Source organism: Nansenia antarctica (assembly GCF_963989245.1).
Source record: "Nansenia antarctica genome assembly, chromosome: 18".
In the NCBI taxonomy this organism is placed as follows: Eukaryota; Metazoa; Chordata; class Actinopteri; order Argentiniformes; family Microstomatidae; genus Nansenia; species Nansenia antarctica.
In genome coordinates this window covers 3,348,845-3,368,265 of record NC_137691.1, presented here as the reverse complement: position 1 = coordinate 3,368,265, position 19,421 = coordinate 3,348,845, and the positions used below count along the sequence as shown (strand labels likewise).

Sequence of the window (19,421 nt, the reverse complement as noted above, 5' to 3'; positions counted from 1 at the left end):
GCATTAATAAACACCTAATGGATCAGATTATGTAAAAAACTAAATTTTGACAAAAATGGAGATAGAACCTTGTAATTCTAACGTCACGACTTTGCAACGCGAAAAAAACCGTTAAATAAATACCGTTAAATTACCGTCGTCCTCAACTCTACAGGTCAAAGTAATTCACAACACTGTTTTATAATGTCTGCACAAAATAGCAGATATGGTCGCCTGCCTTGATGGAAAAGCACAAGGTCAGGTTGTCCTGTGATACATCTCCACAAAGTCATCCACTCCACTGCCGAAATGAAATGTTGTTCCTCTACTATTTAACATTTAGTTCCCTGTTGTTTAGTATATGATATGACATAATCTTAGTAGAGCCTACTTTTTTTTTTCATTTGTAGTTTAAGTAATTTGCTATATGATTTAACAGTTAGCCATGAATTACTTTCTTACTGATTTACTTCCTCATTTCTCTTTATGTTATTCTTATGTTTTCAGATTCAGAGCCCTGCCATACAGAAATCACCTGGAAGTGCCTTAACACTAGAACAGCCGTGTCTATTTTACCTATAATAGGATGCCTCAGGAAACAACACAACAAGCAGGAGATACTGGTGGCCTTCTACCACGGCGCAGTGGAGAGCATCCTCACCTTCGGCATCTCCAACTGGTTCCACAGCTGCACAACAGCGGAGAGAAACGAGCTACAGAGAGTCGTGAGAACAGCACAGAAGATCACCGGCGCCCCCCTCCCCTCTCTGGAGGAGCTGTACAAAACACGCTGTCTCAGGAGGGCCTCCAAGATCTCCAAGGACCCGACCCACCCTGGGCACGTACACTTTGTCAAGCTGCCCTCGAACAGGAGGTACAGGACCCCGGCCGCTAAGACAAACAGACTGAAGGACTGCTTCTACCACAGGGCCGTCAAGGCCCTGAACACAGAAAAGGCCTAAGTTCTGGGCCCAGGACAGTCCGGACGGATTGTATGGCAGCTAGTGCTGAGGCACAAACATGTACATTTTCAAGCCTGCAAACTGTGACACTTTAAAATAATGTGAAAAAATACTTTTTGTGCAATATGACAACCCTAGTTGACTATCTGTGCAGTATAGTACAGTGGATTGTGTACATAGCCTTTATTGATGTAAACCAGCTCCTTACCTTCTTGTGATTTTATGCATCTATGCTTTTTCTAAAATGTGTTTTCTTTTTCCTTTCCTAACACCAGGGGAGCCACCCCTCCTAAATTTCGTTGTTTGGTACCTGTACTGTAGCAATGACAAATAAAGTCCATTCCATTCCATTCCATTCCATAAGACCATAGTCTTTACAATGGGAAGCTGATACTTACACACAACGACCACTAGTTGGTCGCCTTGTAAATTAGCCTGCCTCCTACACAGAAAAACGGCAAAATAGCTTCATACTAGCTTATCCTGATGTGATTTAGAGAATTTAAGGATACTGGGTGGTAGAACGCACATATCTAGGAAAGGTTATGAAAGGAGGGTCCTGAAATGTTATCGAGTGTAAAGATATTAAAAAATGACCCCACCCATGGCTGTTCTGGTGTTAATGACCTCACCCATGGCTGTTCTAGTGTTAAATGACCCCACCCACAGCTGTTCTAGTGTTAATGACCCCACCCATGGCTGTTCTAGTGTTAAATGACGCCACCCATGGCTGTTCTAGTGTTAATGACCCCACCCATGGCTGTTCTAGTGTTAAATGACCCCACCCATGGCTGTTCTAGTGTTAAAGCTGGCTGCCATGTAAAGCATGAGGGATGCTGGTTGGACAGCTGTCAGCGGCTCTGACAAAAAGAAGAAGAGAGACACTGGGAAAACGTCTTTGCGTAACCAGTGAGTTTTCCTACACGGATATGGATATGGTGTTTTACATGTTTGGAGATTCAACATACTCTTTCATCACACAAGTTCATGTCTTAAAACGTTTAATGTTGTTGAGAAAAGCTGTTGATGAAAATACATTTGAAATGTAAGCTTGTGAAATTCACTGTTTTGTATATCAGTGTATCAGGTAATAGAGTCCATTCAACATGAGAGGTTTTTTGCTCACGAAATGTATTGCACTTACTTTTAACAGCATTGTTTTTAACTTGTCCTGTTCCTCCTCTACATTACATTCTGCTACATTCAATGATGTAATTGTTATTTTATTATAACATGTTTATTGTTATTTATATTGATTTGATCATTAAAGGAAATTGTGTTTAGTTTAGTTTAGTTTATTTAGCACACAAGAGATTGTGCAAGGAGGGAACGAAGCCCAGAAGGCTTGTACATAGTTCCACTCCCGTCAATATCTATGCTTCAAATAAACATCAAGGAACACTTAATGCATGTCAATAAGAGAAAAGAAACCACAAACAAAATAATATCCATCGGGCAGAAAGGTAGGATAGCACATACAAACACACAAGACAAAAACAAAACAAAACAAAACAAAAACAAACAAACAAACAAAAAACTGAAAATAGATACAAGGATAGTAAGATTAGTAAAAAAATAAACAATTAAAACTGTTAAATGACTCATCATACCCATCTTGTATATTCTACCTCTACAGTTCATTTCTCTAGATTAAGCCCACAGAACAAGGTCAAGGAACCTACCCACCAGAAGTATACAATACAACTGGTAAAGTAAAGTAAAATTAAAAGAGAGCCACAACTCAATGTAGACCAGTTGGCAAGAATTCGGTTGTTAAGTCGTGACGTGTTTCTGGGTCCAACGTTGGCTGAGGCGCTCTCTTCGAAATGCCGCAGTAATAATAATAATAATTCATTATATTTGTATAGCACTTTTCCGAAGCTCAAAGACACTGACAATATGGGAAAAACGGGAAAGATCCGAGTCTAAAAAACCATTGAACTGTCATTCTACTGCTTTAGTACACTGGTACTCTGGTGCAGGGATTTTTTTTATTTGGACCCGGAAATTGCTAAACGTCACACGTGACGTCAGATTTAACAACCGAATGGTCAGTTAAGAATCATTGTCGACAGCCTGAAACGTTTGAAAGGAAGGGGCCTCATAGCAACCTGGCGACTTCTCTCCCTCCTCATTTAAGAACTCAAGCCGGAATTGTGAGGGCTGGGAGTCGGAATCACGTTTATCCGAATTGATTTCACCCTCCATCAAGCTAGTAGTGGTCACCGTTGGGTTATAGACTTCATAGTCGTCGTAGAGTCCCCCGGAGATGACGAGCGTGTCGTCTTCTGCTACGAATCTGTCCACTGGAAGGAAAACATTTTGAGTCCAAGTTCAGTTAAAATTACAGCTCAGATTTCCAGCTGGTAATGTAACACATTTATTTCTGTCTCTACTGTAACAGAGACATGTAACAGGCATGATTTCTCTTGGTGAAAGGGAGTATTTAGATTTTTAAAAATTGCTTGGTTATATTGAACACCTTACCTGTGTCCTCAGAGTTGTAGAGCGGCTGATGTTGGATCCTCTTCTGTTTGCATCTAGTGAACGTGTACGCGACTATTCCCAACACCAACACCCCAAGTACGACACTGAAGAAAACGGTCGTGGCCTTCTCCGAAGAGTTGAGTCCCAGACCTGTTTTGATGATTCAGGAGAGAGAAGAAGATAATGAGTGGATTTCACATGCCTTTGTCCTAGTGTGTTGACACAGTGCAGTGGAAAAACAAAGGGATCTGGACAGCTTGTAATTACGAAACAACAGCATTTAGCCTAGCCTACCCCATGAGTTGTTGTGTGTGGAGCCTGTGGTTGATGTCCTCGAAGCCGTGTTGGTGGTTTGAGGGAAACTATTAGTAGATTGTTGGGAAACGGTATATGACGTGTCGCTCGGATTCCCGGTTGTCTTGGTTGCTTGAGTTGTCAGCTCTGTGGAGGGGAGGATGCCGGGGCCTGTACTAGACATGGATGGGGCCTTAGCGGTAGGAGTCCAGGTCAGCTGGGTAGTGGTAGCCATGGTTGTGCTCTCAGTCGGTGCTGTGGGGTTCGTGAACGTTGTTGAATTGTCCTGGACGGTGTTGTTGTGAGACGGAGTTGTCCCCCCTGTGCTGTTTGTGTTATTAGCAATTGCCGTAGAGGCGGTACTATTAATGGTGACATTTGATGACGTTACCATGGTAGCAGTGGGTGTCAGATGTGAGGTCGGAGCCGGTGTCGGAGCCGGTGTCGCCGTGGTGGTGGCAAAACGGCTGGGATCTGTGGCGTTCGAGTGAACTATTCCATCTGGCAAACTTGTGGCCAAGGAAATGGCCAAAAGAAAACTCGCCACAGAGAGAGGCAATGTGTTCTCCATGACCACAGCGTGTTCTTGTTGATCCTGTAGTGAAACATAGAACAGAATACACATGGATACAATAGAAGAAAAACATCCTAGCTGCGTTAATTACTGATTGTGATATTGAAAAGACGCAAGTCTGTGCTTGTACACCCCTTTTGACAGAGAACACCATATGAATACCATACGCATGACTCATTCTTCGTCTAGTAAGTACTCAAGAACTGAGGGCCTACCACATTGTGTTCACTCTGTGTTTGCAAAGTGCAAACAGCAAACAGGCATTTGACCCAGCTCTGGTAGTCAGATACAAGCTAACAGCTCTGGTATTCAGATACAAGCTAAAAGCTCTCTTTCACCACTCTGAAACATAAGCATCAGAAAAGGTACTCCCAAGAGTCCATGTCTGTAATCAGAGTAACTTATAATATCACTGCACCTGTTTTCTGAAACTTGACAGGAAATGGAAAAACTGAAGGTTACAAATGTTAAAATGACTCTAAAGTGACTCTACAGGTCACTCAGGTCACTTCCTATGTCATTCCAACATGTTCACAAACATTCAGAAAAGAGATTTATTTTAAGCTCACCTTAACAGTTTAACAACCGACACTCCCGGGAGTGAAACCAGGAACTTGGTATATTGCCCGAGCTCCCGTAGATAAACCTGCTAACTCTCTCTCCACTCCCTGAAGACCAACGACAGCGGCGGGCTTGTGTTCATGGCAGACTGGCAGCAGGTGAGTGGGCGGACCGTTTCTTTGTCAACTTCCTTCATTGTCTGTTGTCACGGAGACCAGAGATTAGCCTGCCCCTGCGTGTATGTTTTTAGTCAATATTGTTGATCGATATCTCTTCAGGATAGTACATTGTTTTGTAATCACACAGTAACTACTGTAACATGACAATGAGAAATATACAATAATGACCAGATTACTACAGTGCTGTAAAATATAAAATAAACATTATTAGCATTGTTCCTATACACAGGTACGTGTATAGGTATGTTTGAAGTCACATAAATATAATTAATATTGACAATATAATAATATTATTATCATTCCATTCAGTGATTAATATATTTAATCTACACAATGTTGAAGATTCTTTACAAAATGACAATGATACTTGCAGCACAGGTCACTCTTTACCTGGGCGTCTATACAGATCACTCTTTACCTGGGGGTCTCTGCAGGTCACTCTTTACCTGGGGGCCTTTACAGATCACTCTTTACCTGGGGGCCTCTACAGATCACTCTTTACCTGGGGGTCTCTACAGGTCACTCTTTACCTGGGGGACTCTACAGATCACTCTTTACCTGGGGGTCTCTACAGGTCACTCTTTACCTGGGGGCCTCTACAGGTCACTCTTTACCTGGGGGCCTCTACAGATCACTCTTTACCTGGGGGTCTCTGCAGGTCACTCTTTACCTGGGACTCTGCAGGTCACTCTTTACCTGGGGGTCTACAGATCACTCTTTACCTGGGGGCCTCTACAGATCACTCTTTACCTGGGGGTCTCTGCAGGTCACTCTTTACCTGGGGGTCTCTACAGATCACTCTTTACCTGGGGGTCACTACAGATCACTCTTTACCTGGGGGTCTCTACAGGTCACTCTTTACCTGGGGGTCTATACAGGTCACTCTTTACCTGGGGGTCTATACAGGTCACTCTTTACCTGGGGGTCTCTGCAGATCACTCTTTACCTGGGGGTCTCTGCAGATCACTCTTTACCTGGGGGTCTCTACAGATCACTCTTTACCTGGGGGCCTCTACAGATCACTCTTTACCTGGGGGTCTCTACAGATCACTCTTTACCTGGGGGACTCTACAGATCACTCTTTACCTGGGGGCCTTTACAGATCACTCTTTACCTGGGGGCCTCTACAGGTCACTCTTTACCTGGGGGTCTCTGCAGATCACTCTTTACCTGGGGGCCTCTACAGGTCACTCTTTACCTGGGACTCTACAGATCACTCTTTACCTGGGGGTCTCTGCAGGTCACTCTTTACCTGGGGGCCTCTACAGGTCACTCTTTACCTGGGGGTCTCTACAGATCACTCTTTACCTGGGGGTCTATACAGATCACTCTTTACCTGGGGGTCTCTGCAGATCACTCTTTACCTGGTCACTCTTTCGTACGAACAGATCAGAGCGTAGTTTCTCCTGCTTGCAGCCACCTGAGCAGGAGCAACCCAGTCAGACACGTGACTGATAGCTACCTAAACAGCCGCGACCAGGTATCGATTGCATCACATTCAATTATCCTCTCCTCTCCACCCTTCTGTACTTTTAGGGTGTGACTTCCTACAGTTTTAGAGAGTGTGACTCACCTGCGATTATGCACAAGGACAGGAGTAGAGGCCGGAGAACAGCAAGAGAACAGCAAGAGAACACACATCAGATTCAAGAAATCACTTCAGAAACGGTATTGAAATGACCCCTTTACCTGTAGATAGTCTACTGCTAACTTCCTGTAGACATCCTTTTTTTGATCTGTAGTTTTATCCACTTGATTCAGTGACTTTGAGCCCAGTGACTCTCTAGGATAACGATACAGTGACTTCGAGCCCTTATGCGCTCTAAGGTAGCGACACACCGTCGTGTGTAGTATTTGTAATGTGCCTCTGGGTGACTTACTCAGGCAGAGTGGTCAGTGGTACAGGGCTGGTCCATGGTGTCACCGTGGTTACAGCCTGTGGTGGTATTGAGTGGCAGCGGGTCGGTCTTTTCAGCTGTGGGGGAGGGGGGGTAAATCTGTGCCCTGATGCCCACCCACAGGGTCAGAGCCAGACCTAGGACCAGCCCTGACAGCCCACCCTGTAATGTGCACATAACAGTACAGTACACCTTACAGTACAGCCTTTTAGTTATAAATTGTTCTTTTTAATCTTGTCGTATTATATTGTTATTTATTGTTTTTGTTTGCTATGCACCGTGGAGGAGAGGGAAACGCAATTTCAGCTTTCTCTGTATGTCTGTACATATATTGGATGTCAAAGTGTCCTTGGGCAAGACACTGAACCCCAAATTGCTCCCAGTGAGCGGGCCGGCGCCTTGCATGGCAGCTTGCCTACCTCGCCATTGGTGTGTGAATGTGTGTGTGAATGGGTGAATGAGAGGCCGTTGTAAAGCGCTTTGGAGCACCTTTGGAGCAGCAAAAAAGGCGCTATATAAGTGCAGTCCATTTACCATTTACCATACACTAATTAGAAGTGGACATAAAATGCACGTTGATAGATCGTGTACGACCCAGTGGAAATATGCCAGGACACACACACAGTCAAACCACGTCTCTTAGAATACAACTGTTTTATTGTCGCATTGATCGGTAACAAAAAATGAACCCCGCCTTTTTAACGTCACTTAGCTCAAATCACTGGTCTGACAGAACCTGGACAGAACCAGCAGACACCTGCAGTGTCGAGAAACAACAGGAGAAAAACAACAACACATCACAAAGAGACGCCTCCCGCAAAACAAGGAATAACTGAATGAGAGAGAGAGAGAGAGAGAGAGAGAGAGAGAGAGAGGGGGCTGATGGGAAACGTAGTCCCTCTCCCCGTGGGCCTCCCCCTCCAGACGACCACGCTGCTCTAGATGTCCTTGATCACCTCCTCCAGCTCCTCTTTGGAGTACATGTGGAACGTCTTGCCCGGCTCTATTGTGGCCAGCTGAGTGGTTAGAGGGGGGGGGGGCAGGGGGGGAATCAAGTTAGCATTAACAGCTAAGACAGTTAAGTTAACATAACATAGGGTTCCTGCAAGTCAAATGTAAGAATTTTTAAGACATTTTTTAGGACATTTTCCCCAAATACATTCAGACACGATACAGAGAAGTTATCGTAATTTCCTAATACAATATACTTGAGGTAGTGTACTAGAGGTAGTCTAGAGGTTAGAGACTGGAGGTTAGAGACTAGAGGCTGGCGAGGACAGGGGCACTAACCTCGATGTTGGTGGCATTCAGCTTCTCCTCCATGACCTGCTTGAGGATGGTGAGAGACGACTTGATGGCGTCCTTTAACGTCATGGACTGAGGGGACAGAGAGAGAGAGGTCAGGGAGAGGTCATGGACTGAGGGGGCAGAGAGGGAGAGGTCAGGGAGAGGTCATGGACTGAGGGGGCAGAGAGGGAGAGGTCAGGGGGAGGTCAGGGATGAGACACAACACCAGTAGATCCTACCTGGGGCTGATGGGAGTGAACATGAAAGACAGGACAGAGGGGTGGAGGGTGGTGGAGGCAGGAGGAAAGGGGGGTGATAGGGTGACAGCAACAAGAGAGGGGGAGTACCTTGTGGTCAACAGGAGAGAGGGAAAGAGGGAGGGATAGAGAGAGGGAGGGAGGGAGAGAGAGAAAAGGAGGGAGGGAGAGAGGGGGGAGTACCTTGTGGTCAACAGGAGGGAGGGAGAGGGAGGGGGGTGTACCTTGTGGTCAACAGGAGAGGGAGGGAGGGAGAGAGAGGCGGAGGGGGAGTGTACCTTGTGGTCAACAGGAGAGGGAGGGGGGTGTACCTTGTGGTCAACAGGAGAGGGAGGGATGGAGAGGGAGAGAGAGAGGGAGGGAGGGGGAGTGTACCTTGTGGTCAACAGAAGGGAGGGAGAGAGGGAGTGAGGGGGAGGGAGGGAGGGAGGGGGAGTGTACCTTGTGGTCAACAGGAGAGAGGGAGGGAGGGAGAGAAAGAGGGGGGTGTACCTTGGGGTCAACAGGAGAGGGAGGGAGAGAGAGAGGGAGGGAGGGGGAGAGAGGGAGGGAGAGAGAGAGGGGCAGGAGAGAGAGAGAGGGGGAGAGAGAGAGGGAGGGGGGTGTACCTTGTGGTCAACAGGAGAGGGAGGGAGGGAGAGGGAGAGAGGGAGAGGGAGAGAGGGAGGGAGGGAGAGTGTACCTTGTGGTAGACCTCCTGCAGAGAGCTCTGAGCCCCCTCAGAGGCAGAGCCGATGGCGCGGGCGTCACACTGCACGAACGTACCAGAGGGGTCCATGTGGTACCTACACACACACACACACACACACACACACACACACACACACACACAAGCGCACACACACACACAGGCGCACACACACACGGACACACACGCAGGCACACACACACACACAGGCGCGCGCACACACACACACACACACACACACACACACACAGGTTAGTACCGAAGAGTTGTAATGTGGGAAAAAATAACAACTGAAAGAAAGTGTTCCTTGCTCTGGGTGCATGGACTGTACACCGACACTCAGCATGAATGTGTGTCACGTTCTAATGCTCTGGTCCTCATGTCGGGGTCCGATGTAATGATCTGACTTTTCTTTCGAAAAATGTGAATAGATTTCCGCGTTGTTGAAAATCAACGACACACATCGCTACTCAAACTAACACAGCTTGTTTTGTGAGCGTGCTAATAATGTAAAGTAGTGTTATAGTTATCTAGGTAGCAGTGGGGGATTTCTCACCGAACCCCTTTTGCGTTTCAGTATTTTGGCTTGACTAGCGAGTTTGTGTTGTGATTCTCAACAACGTTAAAATGTAGTCCCGTGTTTCAAAAGAAAAGTCTGACCATTTTTGATAAGCATTAGAACGTGTCTCATATGAACCAAGAGGCAAGGCAGGTTCAGATAGAACGTGTCTCATATGAACCAGAGGCAAAGCAGCTCAGAGTCAACGTACAGCTGGGGGCCTTTCTCATCCAGTCCCCCGAAGAGGAGCGCCACGCCGAAGGGTCGGCTCTGTGGAGAGAACAACAGGGTTACAACCTGTCACCTAGCAACAACAGGGTTACAACCTGTCACCTAGCAACAGCCTGACACCTAGCAACAACAGGGTTACAACCTGACACCTAGCAACAGCCTGACACCTAGCAACAGCCTGACACCTAGCAACAGCCTGACACCTAGCAACAGCCTGACACCTAGCAACAGCCTGACACCTAGCAACAGCCTGACACCTAGCAACAACACTGAGTAAGTGTGTGAGGTAGTGAGTGACTAAGTGAGTGAATGAGTAAGTGTGTGAGGTAGTGAGTGAGTAAGTGTGTGAGGTAGTGAATGAGTAAGTGTGTGAGGTAGTGAATGAGTGAGTGAGTGAGGTAGTGAATGAGTGAGTGAGTGCGGTAGTGACTGACTAAGTGAGTAAGTGTGTGAGGTAGTGAGGTAGTGAGTGAGGTAGTGAGTGAGTGAGGTAGTGAGTGACTAAGTGAGTGTCTCTGGGTCTCTGACACTGACCATGGCCCCGGGGTCCGCGTCCTCCTCCCCAAACTGCAGCGCCAGGTTAGACACCGCCTGGGTCACGCTCTCCACCGTCATCGTCTCGTTGTATGTGAACCAGTGGTTCTGAGAGGGGACAAACAGAGCGGCGTTTAAAAAGACAAAACAAAAAAAAGTCCATAATGGAAGCTATGCTGGACGGAAGCAGCATCGTTGACAATACACCTGTTGCTACTTCTCCATATCGCCACAGTGTACACTATACTATACTGTACTCTACTCTATACTACACTACAAAACTATACTATACACTATAGTACACTATACACTATACTACACTACAATGCTATACTATTCACTATAGTACACTACAACACTACACTATACACTATGCTATACATTCTAGTACACACTATAGTACACTACTATACACTATAGTACACTCCAACCGCAGGCAGGTGTTGACGTCTACATACCTGTGTCTCCACTCTTGCTTTGTCGATGAGGGTCTTGGCATCGGCGATCAAGCCGCTCATAGCACAACCTTTAAGAAGATGAGGAGATCATCAGGCCGAGAGCACACTGACATGATGCTCTTTACAGACCTGAGCACTCGCTGAGGTAAGACAATGACTGCAGTAGTCACAGGAGATGACAGTGACAAGAGGTTCTGACTTTGACCTCCTGAGACTTCTACTGCCCCCCAGCACTGCGTCTCCTGAAGACACCCGCTTTTTCCCCTTTACTGTGTCCCCTAAAACTTCTATTGCCCCCCTTGGCTTGTACTGTTTCTCTGTTTCTCCAGTGTCTATATAATAAAATAAAATAAATATTTTAAAAAATAAATGTTTAGGTTTAGAAGATGGTGATCGAAGTAGATTTTTCCTCCTATCACTGAGACTGCCAATGGCCCCGGGCCTGAGCTGGATTATTCTTCCTGCTACAACTGGTGGATTGATGATTCACTTGCTTAGTCAAATGTATTGATTGTAAGTCGCTTTGGAATAAGGCGTCTGCTAAATGCCAAAAAAATGTAAATGAAAATGTTCTTCATCTCGTTAGATGGGATGACTGAGAGAATAACCAAAATGCCATAAAGATAAGCCAGGTAAGGTTCAGTGTAAAACTGTCTCAAATGAACCTTGACCTCCTGCTGATTTCAGCTCTTCATTATTTCCTGTTCGTCCTCCGGTCTGGCTTCTTACCGATGTGGGTGTCGATCTCAACAATCTTCTCAATGCTGCTGGGCTCCATCAGAGGAGAGGTGATCCTCTTCTCCACGGCCAGGCACACCCCCTCCGACGTCTGGATGCCGATGGCGGTGGAGCCCAGCTGGTGGGGGACAACGGCTTAATAATTATAATAATAATAATAATATATTTCTCAAACCCAAGGACGCTTAACAGATTCCATAGACAGTCAATCAGACAGACAGAACAGAAAAACAAAGCAAAGAAACAAAGACAGAGAGAGTGACAAAACTAGACTAGGGGCCAAAGGCCTTAGAGAACAGGTGGGTTTTGAGGGCTGGTTTTAAGGTGTCCAGGGTAGGGGCGTTGCGGATCACTGTGGGGACTGGGGAGAGAGTTCCAGAGGGTGGGAGCTGCCACACTGAAAGCTCTGTCCCCGAAGGGCCGTAGGTTGGTGCAGGGGGGGTGGAGAGCAGACCCATGTCTGAGGACCGCAGGTTCCGGCAAGGGGTGTGTTGATTAACTCAGTCTTTCAAAACTCTTTTAGGTACAGGGTTGAATTAACATATATAAAAGAGGAGGGGGGGGGGGGGGGGGACCCACCCTCGTTACACAAATAGCTAGGCATCCAGGACCTACCTTAATTGCTTCGATGGCATATTCCACTTGGAACAGTCTTCCTTCGGGAGAAAAGGTGTTCACGCCCCTGCAAAGATGAAAGTTGCACAAATAAATCTGACAGAAAGGACAGCGAAGGGGAACATGTTTGCTATTTCGGTATTTAACAACGAGAGTGAAAGAAACTAGAGTTTCTTTGTGGCTAGAGTCGGTAGCCATCAAAAGCGTTGACAAACGTGCGTGCTAACTTAATTGGCATCAAACGAAGTAGTCAGCTAGGTAAAAGTGGAGTTGTATAAACGTTTTGGGGGATATATATGTTACGGTACATGTGGGAATGCGGTACATGTGGGGAAAACTAGGGTTAGGGTTAGGTGCTAGGGTGCTACGGTTAAGGTTAGGATTACGGTTAAGGGTAGGGTTAAGGTTACGGTTAGGGTTAAGGTTAGGATTAAGGTTAAGGTTAGGATTAAGGTTAGGGGTAGGGTTAGACATGCCAGCATGTACCAAGTCGACGTAGCGCCTAACCCTAACCCTAGTTTTCCCACATGTACCGTATTCCCACATGTACCGTAACATATCGTGAGCTTAGAATGATAAGGTTCTATCTCCGTCTAGGGCAGTTCAGAGATATTGAGCGTCAAAGTTTTTACATTCCATTATGTTCTGTGAGATGGAACCTTTGTATTTTATGAATTACTAACTCAAAAATGTCAACATTTTAAAAACAACACCACACAGGCGTTAATAAACACCTAATGGATCAGATTATGTAAAAAAAACTCAATTTGGACAAAAATGGAGATAGAACCTTATAACTCTGACGTCACGAAACATAAAGGCTCCAGGTCCCAGACATCTATGGGGGGGCTATACGGGGTTAATAAACTGACCTGTCATATTCCGATCTGGTCAAAAACATCCTGAAGGTTTCAGTTCTGAAAAGCAGAATGTGGATCAGACAAAGGGACATACAGAACATATAATATATATTATATTACATACAGTAATAGGACATACAGTATATATATATATATATATATATATATATATATATATATATATATATATATATATACTGATAGATTACTTCATTAACACACAACTTAAAGCTGTAACAGACATATTTCGGTGTAACACCGCTACTGTGTTGAGTGAGCCCGCTAACAGCCAGCTGGATAACTATCAACACAGGTACATTTCTGGAATATGATACACTCTATGGCACCGTTTCACTCTAGTATCGCTAGTTAAGACGACTCCAGACAGATTTAATCATTAAAAATAGGAATGATAATAATAATAGCACACCTCCCGCTTCGGATCCTGAATGACTTCGCTTGTTCCTGGAGGAAGTGTGCTGTGCGTCTGCTGCCACACACCGGGAGGGAAATGACATCTGAGGGAAGAAAGGTTCCGCTAGAGGCTTTTTGTTCCGCCTAGTTACGGTACTTCCTGACACGACTGTAACCCTGTGTTCATTCTTGTGATTTTTAAAAATTATTTTGTTTATGTTTTTTAACATGTTTTTAACTTATTGTGTTTTCAGGCTGTTTTTCTTTTGTTGTTTTTTTACTCTGTAGCACTCTGAGATTCTTTTGAATGAAAAGTGCAATGCAAATAAAATGCATTATTATTATTATTATTATTATTATTATTATTATTATTATTATTATTATTATTATTAGGCCTACTTCGAAACTACTGGTAGTAGAGTAAATGTATTTGGTAATTCATATTCTTGTTATCATTCTTATAATATGAAAACAGACGTTACCCAGTCAATGTACATCGATTTCAGTTGGGCATTATACAGTAGGCTACACCGCAACACCCCCATTATTGAGACAGACTAAAAATAAAATAAAGAATACAGCATATATCTGATGCATACAGTTTTATATTTTTGATCAAAGAAATGTATCGGAATGATACAGTTAATGGTTAAGTAAGTGGTGTAGATCGTAAGTGGTGTCGATAGTAAGAGTGCGTATCTATTGCCACCTTGTGGTCACATGGGACAGCTGCAGGCGGCACCAAACACGACCACAGGGGACACTTGAGTGTTTCACTCGCTGAGTTGATTGATTGATTGATTGAAAAACTTTATTAGAAGATTTGCAGAAGTAGGTACATGAAAGTACATATTACATACAAGGTCAACTAAAAGGATAAAAACCCAAGAAAGCCACTGGCTTATTTCAATTGGGGTCCTTGATTCTCAATTCATCGTTACATGTAAGACAGACAAAAAAAAACTAGTACTATCTACAAGATAATACAGACAAATAACTATTACTATCTACAAGATAAAAATACATCCATCATGGGAAGAACAATACAACAAAACATCAGGTATGTACAGCGGGTAGGACAGGTGGGGACATACACCACAGGTGGGGGTGGGGGACAAAACACAAAGTATGTACAGTGGGTAGTTCGGGTCTTTTAATCTGATTTTTGATTTAGAGGGTCCAGTTACGGATTGCAGCCTCCTGTAAATGTTTTTTGAGAGTGGTTTTGAAGGTGGGCAGTGTTTTGCACTCCTTTAAGATAGGAAGGGCGTTCCACATTTTTACTGCATAGTTTGCAAACGAGTTTAACCCCTTGTTTGTGGTGCAACGCGGTTGAACGTGGTTCGTGGAGCTTCCTCTGGTGTTGTATGTGTGGACGTTGTTCACTTTTTGGAAGTATGTTGACAGGTACTTGGGTGTCTTTGTGGTGTAGCGTATCTTGAAGACCAGGCCCAGTGCAAGCTGCTGCACTCTGTCAACTACTCGTAGCCAATCAAGGCTCAAAAAATGAGCAGCGGTTAGATGTGTCCTAGGGTTGAGGCCTAGCAGAAGCCTAACCAGTTTATTTTGGGCTGTCTGGAGTCTTGTTTTATGGGCCTTTGTGGTTCTATAGTACCATGATGTTACGGCATAGTCGAAGTGACATTGAATGAGAGCTCCTGATAGGGTCCTCAGTGTGTTTTTACTGACAAGTGAGGATATCCTGTACAAGAATCTAGTTCTATGGTTCACTTTTTTGATTACTTTTGCTGCCATTTTATCTCCGGAAAGATTTGCCTCTAAGATGGAGCCCAGGTATGTAATATCCTCTTTTCTTGTGATATTAATGTTACCCACTTTTATTTTAAAATGTTCAGCCTTTCTGAGTTTAGATGGGGATCCGTATAGGATGGTTTCAGTTTTACCTAGGTGTATTGATAGTTTATTGTCAGCTAGCCAGATGCAGATTCTACTCAGTTCAGTGCTTAGCGCTTTTTCCACCTGCAATATGTCCCTGTCAGAGACCAGCAGAGCCGAGTCATCCGCGAACAGGAACAAATTGCAATCACATGCTGATGACATGTCATTCACATATATTAGGAACAGTAAAGGTCCCAATATGCTTCCTTGTGGAACGCCGCAGGTCACTGGGAGGGGGGGGGACAGTGTTCCGTTCACACTAACCACCTGTTCCCTCCCCTCTAAGTAGGATTGCATCCAGCTCACCGATGTTCTATCGAACCCAATTGCTTTCAGTTTATCTAACAATATGTGGTGATCTACTGTGTCGAAGGCCTTCTGGAGGTCCAGCATGACCATGCCGCAGTACTTGCCCGAGTCCACCTCATGGTTCATGTGGTCGTTCAAATAGAGAAGGCATGTGTCAGTGGAATGGGATGTTCTGAATCCTGATTGAAATTCATACATCCGATTTTTTTCGGTAAGGTACCTATCAACCTGTTCATAAACAATTTTTTCCATAAGTTTCGAGATGGAATTAAGAATAGAAACAGGTCGGTAGTTGCCTGGGTCTAATTTGCTTCCTTTTTTATACAGTGGGGTTACCCTTGCTATTTTAAAGTCAAGGGGGACGTGTCCCTGTTTGATGGAGAGGTTTATTATGTGGGTGATGATTGGGGTAATGGAGGCAGCTGAGTCTTTTAGAAATCTGGCTGGAATATTGTCATGGCCCGTGGCCTTTTCTGAGTGTAGAGCGCCCAGCTTTTTAAACACCTCATCGTTTGACACCATGGAGAGTTTAAAATCATCTTTGCGTACACCCAGTTTATTGTAGAACGCACGGATGTGCTCTACACCATAACGCCCTGAGTGGGGTGGTAGATTGTTAACTAATTTAGTGGCTATGGTTGTAAAGAAAGTGTTTAAGCACTTAGCCACATCCAGCTTGTCTGTAAGGAGAGAATCTCCAGATTTTATGCTGATGTTTGTAGACCTGGTTTTGAGTTTTTGACTGCAACCTAGTTGGCTATTAAGTAGCTTCCAAAGGTCACGTGGTTTGTTTAAGTTTTCTTCGATTTTGTTATCGAGGTATTCTTTCTTAGCAGATTTGGTCATGGTAATTACCTGATTGCATAGTTTGTTGCATTGTTTTTTAATTTTCTCAAAGTGGGTTTTGTGATCTTCGTTTAAGTGTTTCACTAATTTTGATTTGCATTTTTGAACTTCAGAGCATTTTAGGTCTCTGACTTTCATAGCATTTAGAATGTCCGAATTCATCCATGGTTCCGATCGGGCTTTAACCCTGGTGGTTCTCATGGGGGCTATACTGTCAATAATATTTAGGAATTTGGTTTTGAAACCTAGCCATGCCTCTTCAACCTGTGTGCATTTTAGTTCATCTAACCAGTCTTGTTTCTCCAGTTTATGGTTTAAGGCCTCACTAGAATAGGATTTAAGGGATCTAGTGGTTACAGTTTTATGACCGCCAGCCTTGGGTTTATGTTTTTTACGAGTGCAAAAGATCATGTAATGATCACTTAGCCCACATACAATAACCCCACTCTTGGAGATTTTGGACTCATCCGATGTTAGAATGAGATCTATGGTGGTTTGAGTAGAAATACACACCCTAGTGGGTTTGGTAATTTGTTGACGGAGACCGTGCAATTCAGAAAACCTAGTGAAGGATTTGAAAACGGATGCTTCATTTCTGAGCATGTCCGTGTTCAAATCCCCAATAATAATCTTTTCCACACAGTCAACGTCATCCAAGCACCCCTCAAGAATATCATAGAAATCATTCTGATCGGGAGGTCTGTAGATAGTACCAACCAGCACCGGTTTTGCTTTGTTAAAGATAATTTCAACCCAAACAGATTCTAATTTGTCACGATTCAGGTCATACCGGGTGTTAAAGATAATATCGTTGTGAATGTACATGCAGACACCACCCCCATACCTGTTCCTGTCGTTTCTGATGACTGTGTAGTTAACTATTTCAATCTCTGGGTCTTTGATTGATTCATCAAACTTGGTCTCAGAGAAGCTCAAAATGTGAACCTTGCTGTCATGGAACATTTCTCTGATTTGGTCCAGTTTAGGCACAAGACTGTTCACATTAAGGTGAACAATATGCAGGCCCTTACTGCTGTGTCCAAATAGAGAGTTCATGTCCTTGACTTGGAAATAGTCACCACCATACTGCACAGTGCACACTTATCCCTGTGGCTTGCTGCTACAATTACTTTAGTTAAAGAATCCTGCTTGGACACTGGAAGCCAGCTATGCCACCACTGGGGTCATCCCTATGTTCCCACAGCCCAATGGTCCCACATTTCTAATATTTCATAGGTGGGCTAGGGTTAGGGTTAGGGTTAGGGTCGGTGTTAGGGTTAGTGTTTTCTCGGCACACTTTGAGCCTGATAACACCAACCAATCATTGTTTAAATGTCACAGCCTATTTGAGTATTGTTGCTGACCATGTGCATCCCTTCATGGCCACGTTAGTTTTGTCAGATTTATTAAAATAAGCCTGGATTTTTCTTTCGTGACATTGATGGAATATACCCCCCAGGTCCGACCCCCGGAAGCGGGGCTGGTGGGGAGGGTAGTGCTACCAGAGGAGACCTCTGTTGTGGTCAGAGTTTTTAGGCGTGTCATTGAGAAGATGACACGTGTGTTCCTTTGTTGTACTGACTCATAAACAGGAACATTGTGAATGAAACAACACTTGTTTTATTTCAGGGCAGCAGGGAAGCACATCCCCAGCCTCTGTATTCCACCTGCAGGTTCCTGTTTCTCTGACGCTGAAATAAGTTCACTGTAATATCACATGTCTGTGATTAACCACACGCTTCCAGTCTAGTCAATACACCAACACACTTGTTCTTTTGCTGATTGTCTGGAGAGTATCTAGAATATTCCTCTCAGAATCAGGAAGGGACGGGTCTGTCGAAGAGAAATTATGGATTTGTTTTCACATAAAAGTAGCATCAGATTCTATAAACTACGTAGATGGGGCTGATGGGCCCAAACCCTTAAAATATTTAAATCTCAGCTAAAAAACCTTCATGTTTTGCAGCAGTTATGATTAAACACAAACACTTCTATCAATGTATTTTTTCCATGAACTATTGTCTTATTGAATGTTTTATCGATTTACTTCTTATATTTGCTTTTATTCATTGTCATTTTTATTTTCTTACTATGCTCCTCTTGCTGTATTTTAATAATGTACTGTATGTAAAGCACTTTGAATTGCCCCTGTTGTATGAAATGTGCTATACAAATAAACTTTGCCTTGCCTTGCCTAGATAACATAATGTATTATGTTCCCTGTTACTGTGCAAACAGCAAGGCCTGTTCAGTGTGTTAAATTAATATTGTAACAGCTTAGGTTAAAACCGGTCATCGTTCATCCATTACCACTCAAACACACATTAAAACACAACAATCTGTGGCCTGGGGTGGTCCAGTGGTCTAGCACCATGGCCTGGGGTGGTCCAGTGGTCTAGCACCATGGCCGGGGGTGGTCCAGTGGTCTAGCACCGTGGCCTGGGGTGGTCCAGTGGTCTAGCACCATGGCCTGGGGTGGTCCAGTGGTCTAGCACCATGGCCTGGGGTGGTCCAGTGGTCTAGCACCGCGGTCTACAGTGCACACATATGCCCATCTCGGCATGGGTTAGAATCCGGCCTGTTCCCTGCTAACATGCCCTCTCTCCCTTCTTCTCCTTACTTTCCTGTTTGTCTTCACTGTATCTGTCCAATAAAATGAAAAATATGAGTGGGACTGCCACAGAAAAATAACTTTTAAAAAACAACAATCTCCAGTTGCTCAGTTTCTGGTTCACAGATCACATTCTGAGCTCTCAAACTGGAATTCAGCATTGTCAGCTCATCCATGATGT

At 44.3% G+C, this 19,421-nt stretch overlaps 1 protein-coding gene across 1 annotated transcript; it reads right to left on the bottom strand.

Annotated features, from left to right (window-relative positions):
• Window positions 1-7,579: 7,579 nt before the first annotated feature.
• psma5 (proteasome 20S subunit alpha 5) lies at window positions 7,580-13,659 on the bottom strand. The gene is made up of 10 exons (XM_080548404.1): window positions 13,592-13,659; window positions 13,174-13,218; window positions 12,302-12,368; window positions 11,678-11,804; window positions 10,949-11,016; window positions 10,491-10,598; window positions 9,937-9,995; window positions 9,161-9,263; window positions 8,225-8,311; window positions 7,580-7,950 (listed from the first exon to the last, which is right to left on the bottom strand). Exons 2-10 carry the CDS (start codon window positions 13,200-13,202, stop codon window positions 7,873-7,875), a joined length of 726 nt encoding a protein of 241 aa, XP_080404530.1. The 5' UTR covers window positions 13,203-13,218; window positions 13,592-13,659; the 3' UTR covers window positions 7,580-7,872.
• Between the last annotated feature and the right edge of the window lie 5,762 nt (window positions 13,660-19,421).